The sequence below is a fragment of the Protopterus annectens genome, chromosome 9.part0 (assembly GCF_019279795.1).
Source record: "Protopterus annectens isolate FY-2018-M chromosome 9.part0, PAN1.0, whole genome shotgun sequence".
Lineage (NCBI taxonomy): Eukaryota > Metazoa > Chordata > Ceratodontiformes > Protopteridae > Protopterus > Protopterus annectens.
The window spans coordinates 792916503-792940136 of record NC_056743.1 but is presented as its reverse complement, the minus strand read 5'-3'; the positions used below and the strand labels follow the sequence as shown (position 1 = coordinate 792940136).

Genomic DNA, 23634 nt, shown 5'->3' with positions numbered 1-23634 from the left:
TGCAAGGGGGCAAGCCGCTTAGCACTCATTTCCTTAGTCTAGTGAACTGTTTTTTGATGGTTTCAGGTGGTCAAGTTTACAGGTTCAGTAAACCATAACTGGAAAAAACAAACACCTTCCTCTTAGGAATTTCTTTTCTATGTACCTTGTCTTCATTATTTTCATCAAAATGATTTGTTTGCTTTAGCCATTACTTTCCCAGATTCTTTATTTAAATTATTTATTTTTTTCTGTTATTGATATTATATTTTATATTTAGTTTTGTACCCATATCATAGTTACTTATGGTATGCAAATGTGTACAGTTATGCATACTACCTTTCATTTACCTTCTAAAGTTTTATGACTTTGTGTAATTATAGGAATAAAGGAAAGAATGTTTTCTTCCACATCTTTGCTTCCATATTAGAGAATTCTGGTTAGGAGAACTGAAAAGAGCATACACCAACCACAATGTTATTGGAAGCCATGCACATAACCTGTCTGTGTACTTCAGCACGAGCTTGCTTTGGTTTAGGCAAGGAAGGAAAGAAGCTATTGTTTTTACAATTTAAGGCTAAAGAAGAGAGATTTTAGTTGCAGAAATGTTTGGGGAGGAAAAAACAGATTTAGAGACATAGAGTAAAAAAGTTGTTTATAGTGCTAGAAATGATTATTAGGATGAAAATGACAGCCTTGTCAAAGATACTGCGTTTACCCAGACATATACTTAATGAATCAGGAGAGTGAGTGGGTTGGGAAATTTAAGCACTTGATTATGATTTTGAAAGGGAAAGTGGAAAATAAAGGGTTACTCAAGGGAGATTATTTATGAAGTCCGCACCTATGGGCTGCAGTTTGCTCGGCATTAAATGCTACCTGGAGCAACATATCTAGTGATGATGGTCACTATTCAGAGGTGCCAAAGGTATCTGGGTGAAATGGAGAGGGTGGTTATTTGGAGGCAGAACCTTGCCAGGTGGTATAAAATAAAGGAAGAGTGTGGACTTGTACCTGAAATCAGTGAGTTACACCTGCTGAAGGGAGAGGACAAATGCAACAGTGCAGGACATATTCCTAGGCTATTGGCAGCAGATGTAGAGAAACCAGAAATGTTACAGTTAGTAAGGGGTGACAGGAAATTGTGACTAGGGTGACAAAGATTTCAAATGAGTAGGGGATCTGTGGAATGAGATAAGGATGATTTGATTAATGGGAAATTAAATGCAGAAGTTGACTGATACAAATGATTGGTACAGGATTCTGCAAGTAGAAAAGTAGTATAGCTTGCGACAAGAACAGCAAAGTAGAGAAGTCTAGGTTGGGGGTAGATAAGGTACTAGCTGAATGGTAGTCAAGGAGTGAAGAGGGTGGGACCTTGTAGAGATTTGATGATATAATCAAGCTTTGTACAGAAGCGATAACAAAAGTTAAGGTATCCTATGATATCAGATCTTGAAATACTGCATACATAAAATCACTTTTGGATGCTATTGATGCATTAGCGTTTTGGAGTAGAGCCTACTTTATTATATGTGCTGGGATTTTTTTGAGAGTTTACATGATTAAGAGAAAAGGGAAAACGTGAGCTTCATGTTTTTACAGAGCTTCACTTTCCTTTGAGAATGTGCAACTTTGGAAGCAGTATATATACAGACGGGAGTATGCAGGCTCGCACTGAGGGCTTGCATTGACAGTACCTTCCCTAAAAAAAAAACAATTGCTTTCTACTGTTTTTCACTGTTTTGTACAGTGATTGTGTTACCATCATGTTTTTGTTACTTCCCTATCCCAGTTTTCTGTACAGTTATGTGTTATAGAATCAGTGTATCTTTTAGATGTGTTGATGGTACTATTGTTTAGTAACCATAACTAGTAATAGACATAGCCTCTCACAACCTATACCTGTTAATATGGATAAAGGGGTATAACACAATCCTGTTAAGTTAGATACCTCAGAACTGCAAACAGAATATTTCTGCTTAGTTCATCTATCCTTGAACTTTCAAATATTAGGACTATGATTGTAGGTGATATCACAGGAAAGGTATCAGACTAATGGAAGAAACAAAGTTAAAACTGATAGTTGGATATTTGACTTGTATAATGATTAGTTCTTTTAATTATTTCATTTTGTCCTGTGCCTACAGACCATCAAGTCTCTTAAGTGGCTGTCATCCAGGCACCCATGATGACACCTTGTGCTCTCTCTCCAGCTTTTCATTTATGAACCTAACTCCAACTAGTGGAGACATGAGCACTTGCATCACAGAGAGGGCTGCCTAAACCACCCTCCTCAGTCTGCTTACGTGTGCTCCCCCACATTAAAAGTGGGAGCTACCATAAGCAGCATTGGCACCCACACCTACATTCTCCTGACCTTGCCCCCCCCATTGCCTGATGAGCTTGGACTCTTCAGTGGAGCCCTGTGACTTGTACCATGGTGCAAGCTGGGTGTGAACCACAACCCCCCCCCCCCAAAGGACAGACATGCCAATCTTCCCTGTTTCTACCAGCAAGCACCCAATCTGATAGTCAAACTGTGTATGTATGGGCTGTAGTTAGGGCTTTATCCCTTCATGCCAGCAGTGCAGACTTGCAATGATTAGATGTGAGAGTGTTCAATCTCGCCGTTTGTTCTTACACATGGGTGTCAGAGCCGATCCTCGGCTCCAAGTCGGCCGCTTAGCAAAGCTATGCATCTAGGAGAAGCTTGAGACCAACCTACCTCCCACAATTCCCTCTGCCTGTACCTCAGATCTAGTATGCTGCTGCAATCGATCGCATCGAATTTTGAGAGCTCTGACCAACTTTGGGAAAATAAGATACTTCTATTTATTTTTCTTGTGAAATTTTCTATTTTCTTTGAGGAATTTTATCCTTAGTGCGTGGGTGTGTGTCTAGTTCAACTTCGCATTTGTATATAATTTTTATACTTATATACTTTGTTTCCTTACAGGCCTACCCCTCCTAGTTTAGGGTTTATTTTGATTGATAGTATTCTGTGTTGTGTGCTTGAGTCTATCCTTTTAGACTGTTATTGCTATAATTGTTTGCTTTTTCTTCAGAATATGTCTGAAAAAGCTAAGTCGGGATTTAAGAGGTGTCAGTGTGGGCAAAAGATGTCTGTCACTGACCACCACAGCTCCTGTGTCTACTGTCTTGGCCCTCTCCATCTACAAGAAGACTGCTCTATTTGTCATTCTTTTAGTGGAAGGGTCATGACAGATAGACGCAGGAAGCTTATGGATAGGGGTCTTTTGAAGCCTTCCTTCCAAGAAGAGCTTGACAAGTCGGACCAGGCTTCTAAGTCCTCGAAGGGATCGAAGACATCGGAGCCCATGTCATCGGCTCTGACTTCTTCGTTTAAAGTTCGCTCACCGGTTCCACAGGCTTCTTGGCCGAGTGTCGAGCTTCTTACTGTCACCGAGCCTCGAGTCTTGGAACCGGTGTCGGAGCTTCCACCTCCTACCTTATTGAGGTCGGTACCGTCCTCGGTTTCTTCGACCCTTTCTTCCAGGCCTCTCTCCGACACCGACGTAGATCGTGTGGTGCAGAAGTTAATGGAGAACACGGCCTTGTCCAAGCTCATTGCAGTCTCCTCCCAGTTAGTGTCGAGACTCAAAGGCCTTCCTTTATCTCTATCTGATCCTCCTCCGAGGCCTACACAGCTGTCGGAGCCGAGAGATGCTGATCTGATGATTGTGGAGCCCTTGGTGCCGGATCCGTCCCTTTCTCAGTCGGCACCGTTGACCTCAACTCCGTCGGAACCGTTGGCGGACTCGCTGAACCAACGATCCCTCCTTGGTTCCGGGACCGAGAGTCGAACCGATCTTTCGGTACCGACTCTCCCTCTCGGTGCCTCGGCACGGATCACTTCGGCTCCGTCCTTGGGGTCGATACCCTTGGCCTCCGTGTCGGAGACACTTCCGCATTCCTCGGAACCGGGGGACTCTTCGGCTCGGGGTCCGGGGGCCTTTGACCTCATGAGGAAGGTGTTGTCTTCTCAGACAACCACGTCAACAGAAACAGCTTCTCTCTCCCATAAAGGTCCGTTGTCGTCTTCTGCACCCACGGCTACCCACAAGCGTAGAGCACCAGTGTCTCAGCCACTCCCAGAGGGAGCCCCTTCTTCCTCGGAGGCCTCATTGGAAGCCCACCCCGATGATGTTCCAAGGAAAAAGTTATGCAAGAGGAGGCACTTAGATTCTCCACAAGAATCTTTAACATCGGATACTGACTTAGATGAGTCAGAAGGGTCCCCGAAATCACCCTCAGAGGATGTCTCCTTTGCTGACATCCTGGAGATCCTGAAGCAGAGAGGTGATTGGCAGGCCCTACCCCCTTCTGAGGATGAGTCGGTTCTGCTGAAGGCATTTGGTGCTCGCCCTTCCTCCTCCTGGGTCACTCCGCCCTTCGATGAGTTAATGGAGTTAATTGCTCGAAGGGCGTGGGAGACTCCTGACACAGTGGAGCCAGTTCCCAGGAAACCTAACAAGTACATCACTGCCCCTCAGGACAAGTCTTACCTTACTAAGGGAGTTCCAGTGGACGCTGTGGTGGTGGCCGCAGCCACTAAAAAGGAGATGTCCGAATCTTCCTCGTCTTTCCATCCCCCTAACAGAGACTCTAGGACCATGGACAGATATGGGAAGCACATTTTCAGTTCAGCGACTTTCTCTATGCGATCGCTGAACTACTTGACACATTTTACACGATTACAGAGGGATCTAGTCAAAGAGTTGGGAGATACCCTCCAGGGTAATACAGATGCTGCTGTCTCGGACAAAGTGACAGCACAACTCACACCCTTACATCCATAGTGAACTCGTCCATGAGGCTCATCTCGTATGCGGCCGAGGGGTCGAGTAGGGCTGCAGCTTCAGCGATTGCTCTTCGTAGACAATCCTGGATGCGGCTGTGTTCCTTTGCGGAAGCCTTCAAGTTTTCCTTTACTAACGCCCCCTTTGATGGTGCCACTCTTTTTGGCCCCAAAGTAAAGGAGACCCTAACCCGGTGTGAGCAGGAGGGAAAGACTCTGTCTGCTGTCGGAGTCCGTTTTTCCACCCCATCCAGACCGTACCCCAAAGGGCAACGAGGTGGAAAGATGTGGTTTCGTAAACCCCAGGGTTCTTTCCCAGGCACACAGGGTGATGCCCCCTCCAGAGGCAGAGTGGGGGGGCAGAGGTGGAAGATGCCGCCGTGGCAGCAGAGGGGGTCCGCAGAACCAAGGTGACAGGGATACCATCCCTGGGAAGCCTTTCCAGCAATCCTGAAAGGAGGCCCGACTGTCCTGCTCTGGAGGCAGTCGGGGGGTGCTTAGCTTTATACCCTCAGGCCTGGCAAAGCCTTACTTCAGACAATTGGGTAAAAAGCATTATTACCAGAGGTTACAAAATTCCCTTTGTATTTCCCCCATTACCACAAAAAAGATTCGCAGATGTACCACCCCGTCTGCGAGAACCTGCAGCTATAGAAATCTCAAAGCTGCTAGAAAAAAAGAGTCATCCAACCAGTCCCAGAGGACCAAAGAGGATCCGGAACTTACTCAAGGTTCTTTTTAGTTCCAAAAAAGACAGGGGACTGGAGGCCAATTCTGGACCTAAGCAATCTCAATACGTTTGTGAAGAAAGAAAGGTTCCGGATGGTCACGCTTCAATCGATCCTTCCGTTTTTACAGAAGGAAGACTGGATGTGCTCAATAGATCTCAGGGACGCCTACTACCACATCAAAATGGCCAGAGCGTCCAGAGATCACCTGCGCTTCCGGCTGGGAGCCAGCCACTTTCAGTTTCGGGCCCTGCCCTTTGATCTAACCTCAGCCCCCAGGGTTTTCACCAAATGCATGGCAGTGGTAGCGTCTCACTTGAGACGCCTAGGATTCCGGGTGTTTCCGTATCTGGACGACTGGCTCCTTACTGCCACCACCGAGCGTCAACTGATACAGGCGAGGGACTATACAATAAGCCTTTGTGCTCAGCTAGGGATTTTGATAAATTTCGAAAAATCTGCGTTACAGCCCTCGCAACATATTTTATTTGTAGGCGCAGATCTAGATACCCGTTCTATGCTACTAAAACTGCACCTCTCAAGAATAGCTTGCCTGCAAGATCACGTATCTCATCTGCTATTGTCCAAAAAGTCCCCAGCCAATCTAGTCCTGAAAGTCTTAGGGCTCATGTCAGCGTCCCTCATTGCAGTTCCCATGGGGAGGCTACACATGAGAGTTCTCCAGTGGCTGCTGTTCGCACAGTGGTCATTCCAGCAGTTACCCCTGACACACGAGATTTACATAACGAATACCTGCAAAGCACACCTGTCTTGGTGGTTACAGAATCACAACTTCTTCAGCAGACGGCCGTTTGTGTTACCCAAACCAACAGCCACAGTGACCACGGATGCTTCCCTGATAGGGTGGGGGGGGGCATCTTTCAGGGACAGACAGTCCAAGGCGAATGGTCCACCTTAGAGTACAACCTGCACATAAATATTCTAGAGATGAGGGCAGTGTTCCTAGCATTGCAACACTTCTCCCCCCTTCTACCTCTAGGGACCATTGCAGTACAGACGGACAACATGTCCGTAGTCTGGTGCATAAACAAACAGGGAGGAACCAAGTCTTACCAGTTGTGCAGAGAGGCCATGAGAATTTGGCAATGGGCAGAATCCACGGGTCGCTTTCTAATAGCAACGCACATCCCGGGGCTATCCAACGTCATAGCGGACAGATTGAGCAGAGCCTTCCTGTTACGTCACGAGTGGTCCCTCAATCAGAAAGTGGCGGAAAGGATTTTCCGCAAATGGGGCCAGCCTTGCTGTGATCTGTTTGCGTCTCCAATGAACACCAAGTGCAGAAGCTACTTTGCCCTTTTACCCCCTCCAGGGGATGTCCCCAGGGACGTTCTGATTCACGATTGGCCCCCGGGTCTCCTATACGCTTTCCCTCCTATACCACTGATCCCGAAATTTCTTCAGAAAGCCAAGGACCAGGAGAGGACTATAATTCTCATTGCCCCATTCTGGCCTCGACAGATTTGGTTCCCCTTTCTTCAAGCCCACCAATTGCGAGAGCCTTGGATACTGGACCCAGTGCCAGACTTGCTGACTCATTCGTCAGGAGCTCCTCACCCGTCGCTCCTATCCGTCAAGTTAGCAGCTTGGCTGCTCCGCTTCCCTACCTAGCCAGGTCTGATCTTCTCTCTCCGGTGGTTCAGGACATTCTTAGCCTCTCATAAGGCTTCCACTACCAAAATATACACCAGTAAGTGGAAACGTTTCGTCTACTGGGCCACTACACAGCACTTGGATCCCTTAGTAGCCCCTCCGAACAAGATTTTGGAGTTCCTGTCCATGCTATTTCATCAAGGAGCATCTACTGCCACCTTAAAAGTTCAGTTGGCCGCTATTTCCCACTTTCATGTAGGAGAAAACGGAGCTCCCATTATGGCTCATAGGCTTTGTAAAGCCTTCATGAAAGGGTCTTTTCATCTCAGACCGACAGGTAGGTTACCTACAGCTCCTTGGAATCTAAATTTGCTCTTATCCCAACTAATTCTACCGCCTTTTGAACCAGCTTCTTCCTGTTCCTTAAAGTTCTTGTCATGGAAAACTCTTTCCCTAGTAGCTATCACTTCAGCCAGACGAGTATCAGAACTTCAGGCACTTTCCATCAAGCAGCCATATTTAATTTTTCACCCTGACAGGGTTTCATTACGCACCAACCCTTCCTTCCTCCCTAAGGTTTGTTCAGTTAACAATATTAATCAGTCCATTGAGCTTCCTACATTTTTCAAAAATCACTCCAACAAGCTGGAATATATGCTGCACAAATTGGATGTTTATAGACAACTTAGATTTTACCTGGATAGAACCAAGGACCATAGGAAAGTGGACCAACTCTTTATAGCCTTTGCGGACAACAAAAAGGGCATGGCAGTGACGAAGCGCACACTTTCTAAATGGCTAACTGATTGTATAACCTTCGTTTATTCTGCTTCAAATCAGATTTTGCCCTCCAAACCAAAAGGACATTCTACTAGGTCAGTTTCCACATCTCTAGCTCATACAGCTCGTCTACCATTGGATACGATTTGTGCAGCCGCCACTTGGTCTAAACCGCATACCTTCATCACTCATTATAAAGTTGACAGGACTTCCAGGGATAGAGCATATTTTGGTTCCACTGTGCTCAGGAACATTCTTCCGTGAGTCATTCAGGGTAACGGAGCTAGGGACGCTACCCATGTGTAAGAACAAACGGCGAGATTGAACACTCTCACATAAAGAAGTTATGTCCTTACCATAACGTTCCATGTGGAGTGTTCATTTCGCCTTTGTTCTTACATCCCCACCCTCCCACCCTTGGATCTGGAAGAACGTACGGATTTAGAAGTCTGGTCTGTTTGTCTCCCATTAGTGGTCTCTCTGTTGTTCCTACTAGCTTGAGCTAGTGTTCTGGTCCTTTGTATACTTATGTATTCTCTTATACTCATAACCTGTGTTATTGCTGGATCTGGTTTTGTTTGCAAACTAGATCTGAGGTACAGGCAGAGGGAATTGTGGGAGGTAGGTTGGTCTCAAGCTTCTCCTAGATGCATAGCTTTGCTAAGCGGCCAACTCGGAGCCGAGGATCGGCTCCGACACCCATGTGTAAGAACAAAGGCGAGATGAACACTCCACATGGAACGTTATGGTAAGGACATAACTTCTTTTTTTGATTGTTAGCCATTATATATAATGGGGGCTGTATATAAACTATAAACTTGTTTGCACAATCTAGATATGCTTGTCCCAGGTTGACTTGGTAGCCCATCCACAAGTTGGATCACTGTTACAGTTTAAGAATAAATTCCTCAGTTTATATGTTTCCTGTGCAATACCCTCTATATCTGTAGCTAAAACTATTACTATAATTTTTCTCCTCATCTGCATAACCCATTTTACTGCAAGGTGTTCTGAAAGACATTGTTTTACCAGTTTATTTTTTTAAGTAAATTATGCGTAATAATAAAATGTTCCATTGTAATGGCTTCCAGAGTATTTGCACCATTATATTTATGGGGCATCCTCATGCATTATTAGTAACTGTTCATTGTGAACTGCTTACCATTTGCAGGTGTTGAACTTGTTCCTGGCCTTGCTACTGAGCTCATTCAGTGCTGACAACTTAGCAGCAACAGATGATGATGGTGAAATGAACAACCTTCAGATCTCTGTCATTCGGATAAAGAAAGGAATTGCGTGGATAAAACTTCATATGCGCAGTTTTATACAAACTCATTTCAAGAAGCCACCTACAGATGAAGTGAAACCACTTGAAGATATGTATGACAAAAAGGTGAACTGTATTGCCAACCATACTGGTGCTGATATTAACAGGGATATGGACTATGCAAAAAATGGCAATGGGACAACCAGTGGCATAGGGAGCAGTGTGGAAAAATACATCCTAGATGATGATCATATGTCTTTTATAAATAATCCCAACTTGACTGTCAGGGTACCAATTGCTGTTGGAGAATCAGACTTTGAAAACCTGAATACAGAAGATTTCAGCAGTGAATCTGATATGGAAGGCAGCAAAGTGGTAAGAATATTATTTTATACTTTCTTGAGTACTGCAGTTATCAGTTGTTTTCTTTTGGCAAAACTCAGAATGTGTGCATTAAAGAAAATAAAGTGAAATAACTGACCAAAACCTCATCATCACCAAGGAATTCTATTTAGAGGATTTGTTTTCCATAGTGTTGACAAACAGAAGCAGAATAGTTGTGTCAAGGGATATGCCTTTTTTTTCCCTTATTTCAGAGCATGCCTTCTGTTGACTTTTCTATGGGATTTGCCTTTCAGAAAAGTCTGGTACCTTTATCAGTTGTTACATCTCCCTAATGACTTGGGTCCTGATTTAAAAACAGGCCAGGGACCACCGTGGTCTGCCCTATCAATAAATAAACAAATTATTATTAATTTAAAAAATGAATATGTAGTTTAAGACAATTGAGATATGTGGCACTAGAGCTTTGCAAACATTCCTTCTGTAGTTTAGTTTGAATACCCTCACTCAACAAAATGAACATTAAAAAATACATTCTCTTTGATTTATTTATTTATTTTATATGGCCTATTATCCTGATCCACACATGATGAGTTATTTGATGGAGATGGTTCTGATCAAAAATGAGAAAAAATGTTTACACAGGTCAGAAATTGTCATTGCGATCTTCTGAGAGCCTGAGTGATTCATCACCTGCCAAAATATTTTGCTTACAATTCAAACAAGTAGTGAACACCACCAAACAAGGCTGTGTTACAGGAGAGGACTTCAATTAATCTTGTCCTATAATGTCAGATCTTGAAGTATTGCATACATAAAAATCACTTTTGGATGCTACTGATTGCATTAGCATGTTGGAGTAGAGTTTACTTTGTTACATTTGCTGAGTTTGCAGGGCTTAGAGAAGAGGGAAAAGGTGAGCTTCATGCATATTTGTGATTGTGCGTGTGTGTGTGTGTGTATACATACATATATATATATATATATATATAATTTTTTTTACAAAGCTTCCCTTTACTTTGAGATTGTGCAACTTAGAAACAGTATATAGAGACTAGGGGTATGGATGCCCACACTGAGGGTATGCATTGAGGTACCCTCGCTATAAAGATCGTTGCTTTCTACTGCTTGTCACTGTTTTGTATAGCAATTGTGTTATCATTCTGATTTTGTTCCATTTAGATACTACATAGTTGATGCCTCTTATTGATCCCTTGTTTATCGGGCTATTTGTTTTGAGCTACTTTGCATTGTAGCATAGAAGCAGAGGGATTTTTGGCTCTGAGTATTTGGGTGCTTCCAGGATACATGCTGAGATCTTTGTTATATAATTTACCATTAAAAGCTTTTCAAGATAATGGAGTTCTATTGCAATAGAAGTAACATGATGTCTGCAGATTAAGAGCAGTGGTCAGAAGCAGTGATGTAATTACACTACAGTCACTAATGAATTATCTTTATATATGATCCCATAAAATCAGTTAATGCTTAGTGTTATGAAATTTAAAGTGCTGCATTCAATCATTGACAACTCAGTTGCTCTGTAATGGTGATGTCATAAACAGTGTGGAAAAGAAAGAGCTTGTAAAGCCTGCTAATTGTGAAGTTAATATGATTATACGTATTGTGGATAAGAACAAAAAATTCAACGGTGTATAACACCAATTGCATAAGAAAGTCAAGAGATAGTTTATTAGCTCCCTTTTATATTAGAGCATTATATTACATTTGTTTTATACATTCCTTTTTAAACTTTACATACGTGACTGTGCTCACTTTACTCTCCCTAGCATTTTTTAAGTTTTAGAAGAAGGTATGCAGAAATATGTAATATGCACTGCAGAAGCAATAGGGGATTGAAATATCTGAATATATATTTTTTAAGGTAGAGAGCTATGTAAGGTGACTTTTCCACTGTGTTTTGAAACTGCTGAGGACCATAACTTAAGAAGAAACCTCTACTCTGAATTGTATTTGTATGAAAATGCTTTTTCTGTTTTGAAATGGAGATGGGAAGAAACAACTGTACAAAAGATCAGCTGCCAAACATTAGTATATGCATGTAACACAAAAGCAGGAAATATATATTAAAAAAAACTGTCATGTATAATAAGTGGGAATAACAGTTTTTATCATGATGGCTGTGCTGTGCTGTGCTGTCCATATTATCCTGAAACGTAAATGGCCTTACAGGTATAGATAAAAAGGAGTGTAATGAATTCTATTCAAAAATGCAGAGTGCAAATAGCAATGCTGCTTGAGACACATTTGGAAAGAAATGAGCTTGTGAATTCCTTCGGAATGGATATTGAGCAAAATTATCAGGAACTGAGGAAAAGGGGAGTAATTATACTAATTACTAGAGGGGCTCCAATAGTGATGGCTAAGGGGAGAAAAAAGACAGAAATGGTAGATTTGTGGTAGTAAGGGACTTGGCAAGGGAGGAAGATTACAGTGTCATGTGTTTATATTCCATCAAACGCTACTGTTATGGGGCTTAAGAAAATTTGGGGAGAATTAATCAGCTTTAGGCAAGGAATATTATTTATAGATGGGGACTGGTATTTGATTTGCAATAGTGAGGATGCATCAGGGGGACTTAGAAGGAACAATATAACAAAAAAGAGTAGATTTCTGAAGAAATGTATGAAAATATTTGATATGGAAGGTGTAAATTTAGCAGGAGGAACTTGGTCAGAACTTGCATATAATTCCCCAAGGTATAATAACTAGGCTAAACTAGATATGAATTATATTTCACAAGAACCATATACATTTAATTCACATCCAATAACTATTTCTGATAATGAACCAATAAAAACTGTGATAACAATGTAGGGTAATGAAGTAAAAATAAGACAGTGGCACTTTCCGACCTACCTGTTAAAAAAAGTAAATTTAAGAAATGGGTTGTGGAAATTATTTGAGTGTTATTAAGGAAAATAGAAATATATTCAGAAATGATATCTAGTGACTGGGATAAAATGAAAATGAGGTATGGTTAAGAAGCAATAGAAATTACTTAGAGAGGTTGAGAAAGGTTAAAGTATTGCAGAATAAGGGGAATCTCACAGAAAAAGAGGAAGTGCAAATGCAGAGTGCTAAAGAAAAAATAGAGGAGTATCTGGATAACTATGTAGGGGTTTAGAAAGATTGTAGTTAAGCAACTATTTTTTGGTAACTCCAGAGCACACAAACTTTTTTTGCACAAGAACTTAGGCAACACAACGTTGAGAAGGGTTGTTGCCAGACTTAGGGAACCTGTAACAAGAAAAATAACCAGAGATCCTGTAAAGGTTTTAGAAATATTTGGGAAATTTGATGAAAATTTGTATAAAGCAGAGAAATATATAAATCAAGAAAGGATACAACTGGAAATATTTATGGAAGATTTAGTTATGCCAGGGTTAGAGGTGGATGAGGCACAACAACTAACAGTTAAGACAGGAGGTGATGAGGTAAAAATAGTGATATGCAAGTAAGACTTCTTGTGAAGTCTTCCAAAGCAAACTACGAATCCAAATTAGCTTCCTCAACAAAGGACAACTGTAAGGCATTCTTTTATTACATATGTAACCTAACAGGAAAGGCTCAGACAAGTGGAGTACCTAAAGGGTTCAGTCCTCGGACCGCTCTTGTTTGGCATCTACTTCTCTGAAGTACAGGCCAACATTAAGGGACTCTGGTTAACAAAGTTTGCAGATGACTGCAAACTGTGAGCCATTATTGAATCCCCAAATGATGTGGATATTCTACAAAAGGGCCTTACAGAAACAGATGCTTGGTGCCAGAGCCATGGGCTCAAGCTCAATGCCAAGAAATGTACAGTTATCCCCTTTGGGAAAAAACATGTACCTGTGAATTACTACATAGGTGGCAGTACACTAAACATCGAAAGTGTGATAAGAGACTTAGGGACACAGGTGAACAGTGGTCTCACCTTCGATAACCACATCACCACAACAGTCAGGAAATCCTTCTATGTGGCACACCTCATCACTAAGGGCTTTTCATCCAGAAAAAAGGAGGTCATTGTCCCACTGTACTCATCCCTCATTAGACCAATTATAGAATACAACGCCCCATTTGGTATGTACCTCTCAAGACATCTGCAACAACTGGAAAGGCCGCAGAAATACCTCACTAAAAGAATCACAGGTGTAAAACAGATGCTCTATGCTGACCGTCTAAAAAAACTCCACCTATACTCTGTCGCATATCGTCTACTCAGAGGCGATCTCTACTTAACATACAAGGCCATGTCAAACCCAGAGCTGTTGGACATGCTACACTTAAAAAAATCCCAATCCCTCAGAGACACGCTCCAGGGATCTAAATCTTGTCATCACAATGTACAAAACATACTGGAGGGATAGGTTCTTGACACAGAGACTCCCCAGACTCTGGAATAGACTGCCTATACATGTCAAGCAGAGCGCCTCTTTGATCCTCTTCAAAAGGAACCTTGATGATTGGATGGGAGATAGGAAATTCACCCCAGAGATCACCCCATTTGCCCTGCTAGACAGGGGTCCAGGAAAGTAAATACTGTGGGAAGAAATATCCAGGGAATTGTTAATGGCTAGGCTTGTATAGACCCTAGGGCCGATAGCCTAGTATCAACCTATGAATCGGATATGTGCCAAACAGGTAGTTAATGATACCACATGTACTGATCCTGTGGACATAGCTAACCTGTTGGCCAACAGCTTCTGTGAAAACTTCACTCCCCTGTCCTCACCACATGGCCTCCCTACCACCTGTCCCCTACCTTATATCTATAAAGAACAGGTCGTAAATGCCCTCTCTAAGGCCAGGAACACAGCATCTATGGGACCTGATAATATCCCAGGCTGCGTCCTACATGAGCTCTAATAAGAATTAGCAAAACCATTGGGTACTCTCTTCAGTCATAGTCTAAGCACTGGCTCCATCCCAGTTGAATGGAAAACGGCCACCGTTATCCCCTCACACAAAGGTGGTGCTTACACTGACCCTGGGAACTTTGGACCTATTAGCCTGACTAGCCTTATCTGCAAGGCCATGGAGCAAATCTTCATGGACCTTATCAACAAAGATATAGGTCATCTCCAAAGACTGTTAAACCTGGTGGACTTCTTCAAGACAGTCAGCCAGACCCTGGACGAGGGGAAATCTGTGCATACAGCCTACCTAGACTTAGCCAAGACGTTTGACACTATCCCACACTCAGGCATCATTGACATACTTACCCAGCTAGGTATCAACCCTTATATTGTTAGATGGGTCAATTACTGGCTCACTGATAGAACCCATGTAGTCAAAATAGGGGAATCCATTTCCAATAGCAGACCTGTAACCAGTGGTGTTCCAAACTAAAGGTCTGTGGCTGAGAAAGTTTGCTGATGACTGCACACTGGGAGCGATCATGGAATCTCCAAATGATGTCAACATCCTACAAGAGGGTCTTAAACAAAAAAATAATTGGTGCCAAAGTCATGGCTTTAAACTCAGTGCAAAAAAATATGTTATCATTCCTTTTGGTAAGAAGGCTAACGATAAGGCATATGAAGAGTTGTATGAAAGGTTGGACACTAAGGAGGGAGAAAAGGACCTGTACCAATTGGCTAGACTGAGGGACCGAGCTAGTAAAGATGTACAGCAGGTAAGGGTGATAAAGGATAATGAGGGAAACGTACTCACAAATGAGGAGAGTGTGTTGATCAGATGGAAAGAGTACTTTGAGGGGCTGATGAATGAAGAGAATGAGAGGGAGAGAAGGTTGGATGATGTGCGGATAGTGAATCATGAAGTGCAGTGGATTAGCAAGGAGGAAGTAAGGATAGCTATGAAGAGGATGAAGAATGGAAAGGCTGTTGGCCCAGATGACATACCTGTGGAAGCATGGAGGTGTTTAGGTGAAATGGCAGTTGAGTTTTTAACTAGATTGTTTAATGAAATCTTGGAAAGTGAGAGGATGCCTGAGGAATGGAGAAAAAGTGTTTTGGTACCAATTTTTAAGAATAAGGGTGATGTGCAGAGCTGTAGTAACTACAGAGGGATTAAATTGATCAGTCACAGCATGAAGTTATGGTACAGAGCAGTGGAAGCAAGGTTAAGAAGGGAGGTGATGATTAGTGATCAGCAGTATGGTTTCATGCCAGGAAAGAACACTACAGATGTGATGTTTGCTCTGAGAGTGTTGATGGAGAAGTACAGAGATGGTCAGAAGGAGTTGCATTGTGTCTTTGTGGACTTATTGAAAGCATATGACAGGGTGCCTAGAGAGGAGTTGTGGTATTGTATGAGGAAGTCGGGAGTGTCAGAGAAGTATGTAAGAGTGGTACAGGATATGTACGAGGGTAGTGTGACAACAGTGAGGTCTGCAGTGGGAGTGACAGATGTGTTTAAGGTGGAGGTGGGATTACATCAAGCATCAGCTCTGAGCCCTTTCTTATTTGCAATGGTGATGGACAGGTTGACAGACGAGATCAGACAAGAGTCCCCATGGACTATGATGTTTGCAGATGATATTGTGATCTGTAGTGAGAGTAGGGAACCGGTGGAAGAGACCCTGGAGAAGTGGAGATATGCTCTAGAGAGAAGAGGGATGAAGGTCAGCAGGACTAAGAATATATGTGTGTGAATGAGAGGGAGGATAGAGGAATGGTGAGGATGCAGGGAGTAGAGGTGGCGAAGGTGGATGAGTTTAAATACTTGGGATCAACAGTTCAGAGTAATGGTGAGTGTGGAAGAAAGGTGAAGAAGAGAGTACAGGCAGGATGGAGTGGGTGGAGAAGAGTGTCAGGAGTGATGTGTGACTGACGAGTACCAGTAAGAGTGAAAAGGAAGGTCTACAAGAGGGTAGTGAGACCAGCTATGTTATATGGGTTAGAGACAGTGACATTGACAAAAGGGCAGGAGTCAGAGCTTGACGTGGCAGAGTTGAAGATGTTAAGATTTGCGCTTGGTGTGACGAGGATGGACAGGATTAGGAATAAGTATATTAGAGGGTCAGCCCAGGTTGAAAGGTTTATAGACAAAGCCAGAGAGGCAAGATTACGTTGCTTTGGACATGTGCTGAGGAGGGATGCAGAGTATATTGGGAAAAAGATGCTAAGGATGAAGCTGCCAGGTAACAGGAAAAGAGGAAGGCCTAAGATAAGGTTTATGGATGTGGTGAGAGAGGACATGCAGGTGGTTGGTGTAACAGAGCAAGATGCAGAGGACATGAAGAAATGGAAACAGTTGATCCGCTGCGGTGACCCCTAATGGGAGCAGCAGAAAGAAGAAGAAGAAGATCATCCCTTTTGGTAAGAGTGATGCTCCTGCTAACTACCACATCAATAGCAACACCTTAAGTACGCAGTCAGTGGTGAGAGACCTGGGCACACAGGTTGACAGCAACCTTACCTTTGACCCTTATGTCTTCACAGTGGTAAGAAGAGCATTCTGTATTGCTCATCTTGTAAGTAAGGACATTGCCTTCAGAAAAAAAGAAGTTAAAATTTCCCTGTACTCTTCACTCATCAGGCCAATAATTGAGTACAACATCCCTTTTGGTATGTACCTTTCCAAGCACCTACAGCAATTGGAGAGACCACAAAGGTTCCTCACAAGAAAAATTCAAGGTCTTCAGCATGTGTCCTATGTAGATCATCTGAAATCACTCTCACTTTATTCTGTTCCATACAGTCTACTCAGAGGTGATCTCCACCTTGCATGCAAAGCAATCTCTGACCCTGCTTTATTGGAAATGCTGCCTATCTGTAAGTCAAATGTTACATAGGTTATTCATTCTAAAGACCTTAACCTGGTATGTGACATTATTAGAACCTGCTAGAGGGACAGATTTGTCTCCCAGAGGTTACTGCATGTTTGGAAGAGACTCCCACTTCATGTCAGACAGAGCACCTCAATGGCCCACTTCAAACGCAGTCTGGATGATTGGATGGGTAACCTTAAATTCACCCCTGGGTTCCACCTGTGTCCCTGCTGGACAGGAGCAATAGGTGCTGACTGTGAAAATAAGGGTGGAACTTAGCTAAGCTTGTAAGGGCCCTAGGGCCATTAGCCTAGCAACATCCTATGATCCTATAATCAATCTTCAGGAAAGTCACCAGTAACAGATAGTATACTTTTGAAAGTTTGGAAGTTAGGAGAGAAGACATTGATAAATATCTGGAAGATTTTTATTTAACAGTATTTTAGAAGGATGGGCAGCACCAACATCTTGGAAGAAAGCTGTGGTTGTCTGTGTTACTTAAGATTTCAAAGACCCTTCAGACCCATTTCTGTTTTAAACCATTATTATAAAGTGTTTGTCTGTGATAACTAAAAGAATGACAAGGGTGTTGCCAGAATTGATAGGTATGGATCAGTGTGGTTTGTGGAGGGGAGACAAACATTTGACAACATTAATAAAACAACAATGATCCAGAGGGAAGCAGAATGTAAGAAAATACCTTTGTTGTTGGTGGGTCTTGATGTAGAGTAAGCATTTGACAGAATAAGCTAGGATTTTATGAGTAGGGTATTTGAAGCATGTGCATTCCCTGATACAATAATAAGGTTAAATAGAAGGATATATGAAGGATCAGAGGCAAGAATTAACATGGAAGGGTTCTTCTTAGATTAAGCTTTGTTTGAAAAGAGGAACCAGACAGGGATGTCCTCTTTTCTCTTTATTTGTTTTATATTTCATGACATTGGCAAAGAAAATAAGTGACTCAGAAATACAAGGATATAATTGGTATGGTAATCAAGAAAAGATGGTTTTATTTCCAGATGATATTATTTTGTACCTGATAAATCCAGACAAGGACATCTCTGTGTCATGGAACATTTTAGATATTTTCATGTCTTTTCAGGATATAAAATTAATGAGGATAAAACAGAGGCTTTTGCCGTAAATGATGTACCCACACAGAAATTGGTTCAGCAATACACATATTTATGGGGATGTGATAAGATGAAGTGTTTAGGAGTATGGATTAAAAAAGCTTCTGTTATGGCAGCTAAGGATGTGTGGGAAGAGACTAAACAGAAACTCTTATTTATGAATATGGAATATGGATAGTAAGATACAAGCAGTGAAAATGATTTTAATCCTTTTATTCTTGCATGTGAGTCAGGTATACTATCAACCCAAACAGAAGTTGTGGATAATAATAAAGGATTGTTGTGGATAATAATAAAGGATTGAAGAAATTTATGTGGGAGTGAAAGAGGGCAGGAGGTAACTGGGAATAGGTTGATCCATCCAGTAGAGTAAGGTGATTAAGGTTTACCCGATTTGCATTGGTATTTTAGAGCTACACAGTTAAGGCTCATACCTAACACAAACAAGCAGCAGACTACAATTCAAATTAGAAAGGGATGATAATGAAGCAAGGGAGAAGTTTAATAAGAAGAGAGAGAGAGTGGGATTTTGATTGCAAATCCTTAAGGACAATAATACTCAAATAGAATAGTTTATTCATAAAGTAGCAGAAAGTATTCTAAGAATTAAGCCAATATGAGAATGGAGAAAGAAGGGCTTCCCAGTAGGGATGACTATGTAGGAGTACAGAAAATAGACAAGAGAGAGCTGGAAACCTGACAAAGGAAGCAAGACATTGGGTGCAAATAACTCAAGCAGGAAAGGTAATAGAGAGGGATGAGGCCAAGATGACAGTTGAATTGCAGGCTATAGATTGCCTTCCGTACCAGGGTATGATCTCAAGAGTACAGGCAAAGAGAAAGGGATAGGGACATTTTAAGTGAAAGACCTGCTCTGTTTAGGTTTTTAGTTGAATCTAGAACAGAAGCAGCTGTTAAAAAGGGATAATTAGTGAGGCATATAAAATATTGCATAACTCTAAGAATCAAGCAGAGGAGGTTTTAGAAAGAGTAGGAAGAGAGACTGGAAAATCAATTTACAAGAAAACAATTTGCTAGACATATGTATAGCTACCAAGTATGCAACCTTGTCCAGAAGGTTTAGGATCTTTGCTTGGAAGCATTTTCACAGGTATTTTTATACCCCAAGCAGACTTTAAAGAATTTTCCTAAGGTAGATAGCAAATGTTGGAGATGTGATGGAGAAGAAAGAGGTAACTGGGAACATATGTTTTGGGAGTGTAATCAGTTGGCAGATTTTAAAAATTCTCTACCGAATATTGTATCAGAAATGGGTGAGCAAATGGCTGTAAGTAAGGAAATTATTCTTTTGAGATGGGATACAGGGTCTGAATTGCCTAGACAGAATGCGGCCTTATTAAGTTTAATTCTGTTGGCTGCCAAAAAAGCAATTACTAGAATTTGGAAGTCAAAGTCTACATCAACTGTATTTGAGGTATTGGATATTATAAAAGATAAAACTGGAAAAATAAGGAAAATTCTCTGGAACCACGCTAGCAGTGTTAAAAAATAGGTTCAAAACTTTATTCCACTGCTAGCGTGCTTCCAGAGAATTTTCCTTATCACTTTTTGCTTTTATTTTCACTGCATTTACCAACAGATTACTTTTCATTTATTATAAAACTGGAAAAGCGATTGTTTGAAGAGGGAAGAAGCAAATTACATAGAAGTAAATGGAAATTGTGAGAACAATACTTACATAATAATGTTCAAGAGGAGGAATGCGGGTTAAGGGAAGGCAAAGAATTCAGCAATTTTTTGTAATGTTGGATTGATGAATACAAAGAAAATATATGTGATGTACACTGTATTCAAATGTTAAAATGGTTTATTTTCTTTTCTGTTAATGTATGTTTGCCTGTGTAGAAAAAGAGACAACGAATAAAAGCACAAACTGCACAACACCCAGGCAGTCGAGTGTGTTGGATAGCCCAAAACACTTAGTATTAAAGTTGAATCCAAATAATGCCAAACAGCCACAAAAATGCTGAAAAAACACTGGAACCAAGTGGTAGCAAGCAATTTATTGAAAAAACAACTGGTAAGTGCTTTCGTCCCACCAATACAGAACTTCATCAGACAATGACATATAAACTCCCAACAGTATTTAACTGATTCTAACAGTCACATGCACAAGAATACGTAAAACCACACCCCCTTAAACACCTATAAAGTTAAAATACTTATATGATGTAATACAATTTAATGGTATAGTAAACAATAAATATGTGCATTCTAAAATTATAAATATATAAATGTGTCTAAAACTGTATAACAAATATATGTAAATATAAAGTAAATATAAAGTATATAAATATAAGGTTTATAATTATCTAAGCAAAGCTTTTAGTCTCAATAATGAACTAATTGAGATACTTTCATTAAGTCCTGGCCAATTGGCAGCATCTAAAAATAGCTGCCAATACAATTCTTTTTTCTCTAATAACATAGACCAAGCACCTCCTCTTATTTCAATAGAAATACGGCCAATAACAAAAAGCTTGAAGAAATGTGTCTCATTCTCAACCAAGTGCTTATAAAGTGCATTTGTTTCCTTATTTCATACAGATGTTCATATATATGATTCTTTAGTTTCCTATCCGTTTTACCAATATAGAAACTATTACATTGCTCACATAGCACAGTAAATAACTCTCTCAGAATTAGTTATATTTGCCCCTCAATTTAACCATAAATTTATTAATTTCAAACACATGTCCCTCTTTTATATATTTACAAAAAATACAAGACCCACATTTTCCCATACAGGCACCATCAAATTTAATAGCAATGGGGGTTCTTTCAAAATAATTTTTTAAGTTCATACCCCTCCTAAAAAACATTGAGGGTCCCTCACCAACATATTGTCTCAAACTCTTATCCTGTTTTAAGATAGTCCAATTTTTATTTAAAATATTTCTAAGCTCAAAACTATCAATAGTGTAAGTAGTAACAAAAGACACATTATAATTTCTATTAGTACTGTCCAGTTCAGTATTAACAAAACTGAACCTAGCGTCCTGTTGTATTGAACATTCAGCTAACAGTGGAGTAAAAAAATCCTTTCTCTCTTATTAACTACTTCTATAACTATCTCAGTAACAAATCTTACAGGATATCTTCTTTTTACAAACATATTTTTCAAAATGTCACTCTCAGTGAGGAACTCATCAAAATTAGATGTCATTCGTGCTGCACGAACAAGTTGACCCTCCATGATGTCTTTCTTTTGCTTAAATGGGTAGCTACTAGTATAATGTAATAGAGTTACAGTATGTCTCCTTCCTATAAATGTTTGAAATAAATTTATTGTTTATATAATCTTTCATTAATAAAATATCTAAAAATGCTAGCATTATGAGTAAACTTAAAAAACTGAGTTGTCAAATTAATATAAACCATAAATTCATTAATTTTCTCATAGGGTCCATTCCATAAAATAAAAATATCATCTAAAAAGCGGCAGTAATATTTAACATTAGAATAAAATATGGAAGGGAATAAATATTTCCTTTCCCATTGGGTTACCACTATATTAGCATATGTGCCACCACAGGCAGATCCCATGGCAATACTTTCTTGTTGTAAAAATATTTCATTTTCAAATAAAATATAATTATTCTTTAAAACCATCTCCATAAACTGTAAGTATAATAACACCTTAAAATGATCTGCTTTCTTAACATATAAGTATTCTTCAAACCATTCCAATCCAATTTCATGGGGGATAGTGGAATATAAATCTTTAATGTCTATAGTCAAAAACATATAAGAATGCTTAAAAGGAATTTCATTAATAGCTTTTAAAAAACTCCACGAATCTTTACAAATATGACTTTCACTATATACAAGTTTTTTTAATTTACTATCTAAATAGTTATCCACAGGTTGGGTAATGCTGCCTTTAGAATTTACTATCGGACACATAGGTGGTTGCATCATATTTTTATGTAACTTCAGTAGCCAAAAATTACTGAAAGCTTTGGATGCATAACTGTAAGGTAATTCAGTTAATTTATTGAAATAGTTCCTTCTATAAATAAATCATGTAATTCATTTTTAATTTTTACATATGCCCCATTTAATTCATTAATAGAAGATTTTACATAAGTGCTCCGATTTAAAATGTAAGCCATCTTCTTATTATAGTCCTTGACATTCATTATAACTGCACCTCCCCCTTTATCTGGTTTCATAATTCTCACTTTATGTAAGAAACTACCATTTTCATTAATAAGTTGCTTTTCTTCTCTATTTACACATCTATACCTGGATGTTGAACTCCGAATATCAAGTTCACACATTTTTTCAAATAATGAAACCATAGGGTGTAATGGGGGATTATAGGTGCTAGAAATGGTAAGGGGGTTCAAAAATAGAATTTTGAAATAGCACTTTTAAATTTAATTTTCTAGTAAAAACTTTCAAATCCATAAGAACATTAGCTCGGTCACTATGTTGCCAGGGTACAAACGTAAAACCTTTTCCAAGATATCACAATAATCACTATGCCATGTTAGATCTGAAAAATTATATACATTAAAATCTCCTAGAGAGTTACAAACTATGGACAAGGGGGTAATATATGATCAAAAGAATCAGGTGCTGTGAGTGGCGGAACTACATCATCATGTAATACATGAAAAATATCATAACTTAATCTCTGTTGTTCCAACCTCTGTTGTAAGGTTGTCTCCCTCTCACATTCATTTTCCCTCCTCTGTTCCACTGATTGTTTAATCATTGTGGTGTTTGATACCCCTCCTCTCTCATATTCTCCATTGGGGTATTCCTGTTCTTTAGACGTTCTGAACTTTTCAATGGGGGGTTATTCCTCTTGATCTAAAAAAGTTTCCTTATCTTCTATATGTGAGGGCTGTGTTTCAGCAGCATTCAAGTTTTTTTCTAAAATGTTTGTTAAATTTATTACCCCATTCTTGCGAAGTTGGTGGGTTAGGATATGCCACACCTCTACTATACTCCATTTTATCTCTGTTCAGCTTCCTAACCTTACGGGTTCTAATTGCTAAAGCCAGAGAATCAATATTCTTAAAAATCTTTACATGTTCATTTTTAAAATTGTTATACAATCTCTGTGCACATATTACATTGTCTAACTCTGTTATAGTTTCGATCAATTCATTAATTAGTTTATCATTGTGTTTAATAATTAAATTCATGCAATCATAACCATGTTTATCAAACAACGAATTAAGTTCATT

General features: G+C 40.3%; 1 protein-coding gene across 4 annotated transcripts in view; it reads left to right on the top strand.

The window, feature by feature from the left end:
- SCN8A (sodium voltage-gated channel alpha subunit 8) overlaps positions 1-23634 on the top strand; it is a 1580263-nt gene that overhangs the window by 999219 nt on the left and 557410 nt on the right. For all 4 annotated transcript variants that reach the window (XM_044083431.1, XM_044083429.1, XM_044083430.1 and 1 more), the window contains exon 11: positions 9095-9565. In XM_044083431.1, coding sequence (XP_043939366.1) covers positions 9095-9565 — 471 coding nt within the window. The remainder of the gene's footprint in view (positions 1-9094; positions 9566-23634) is intronic.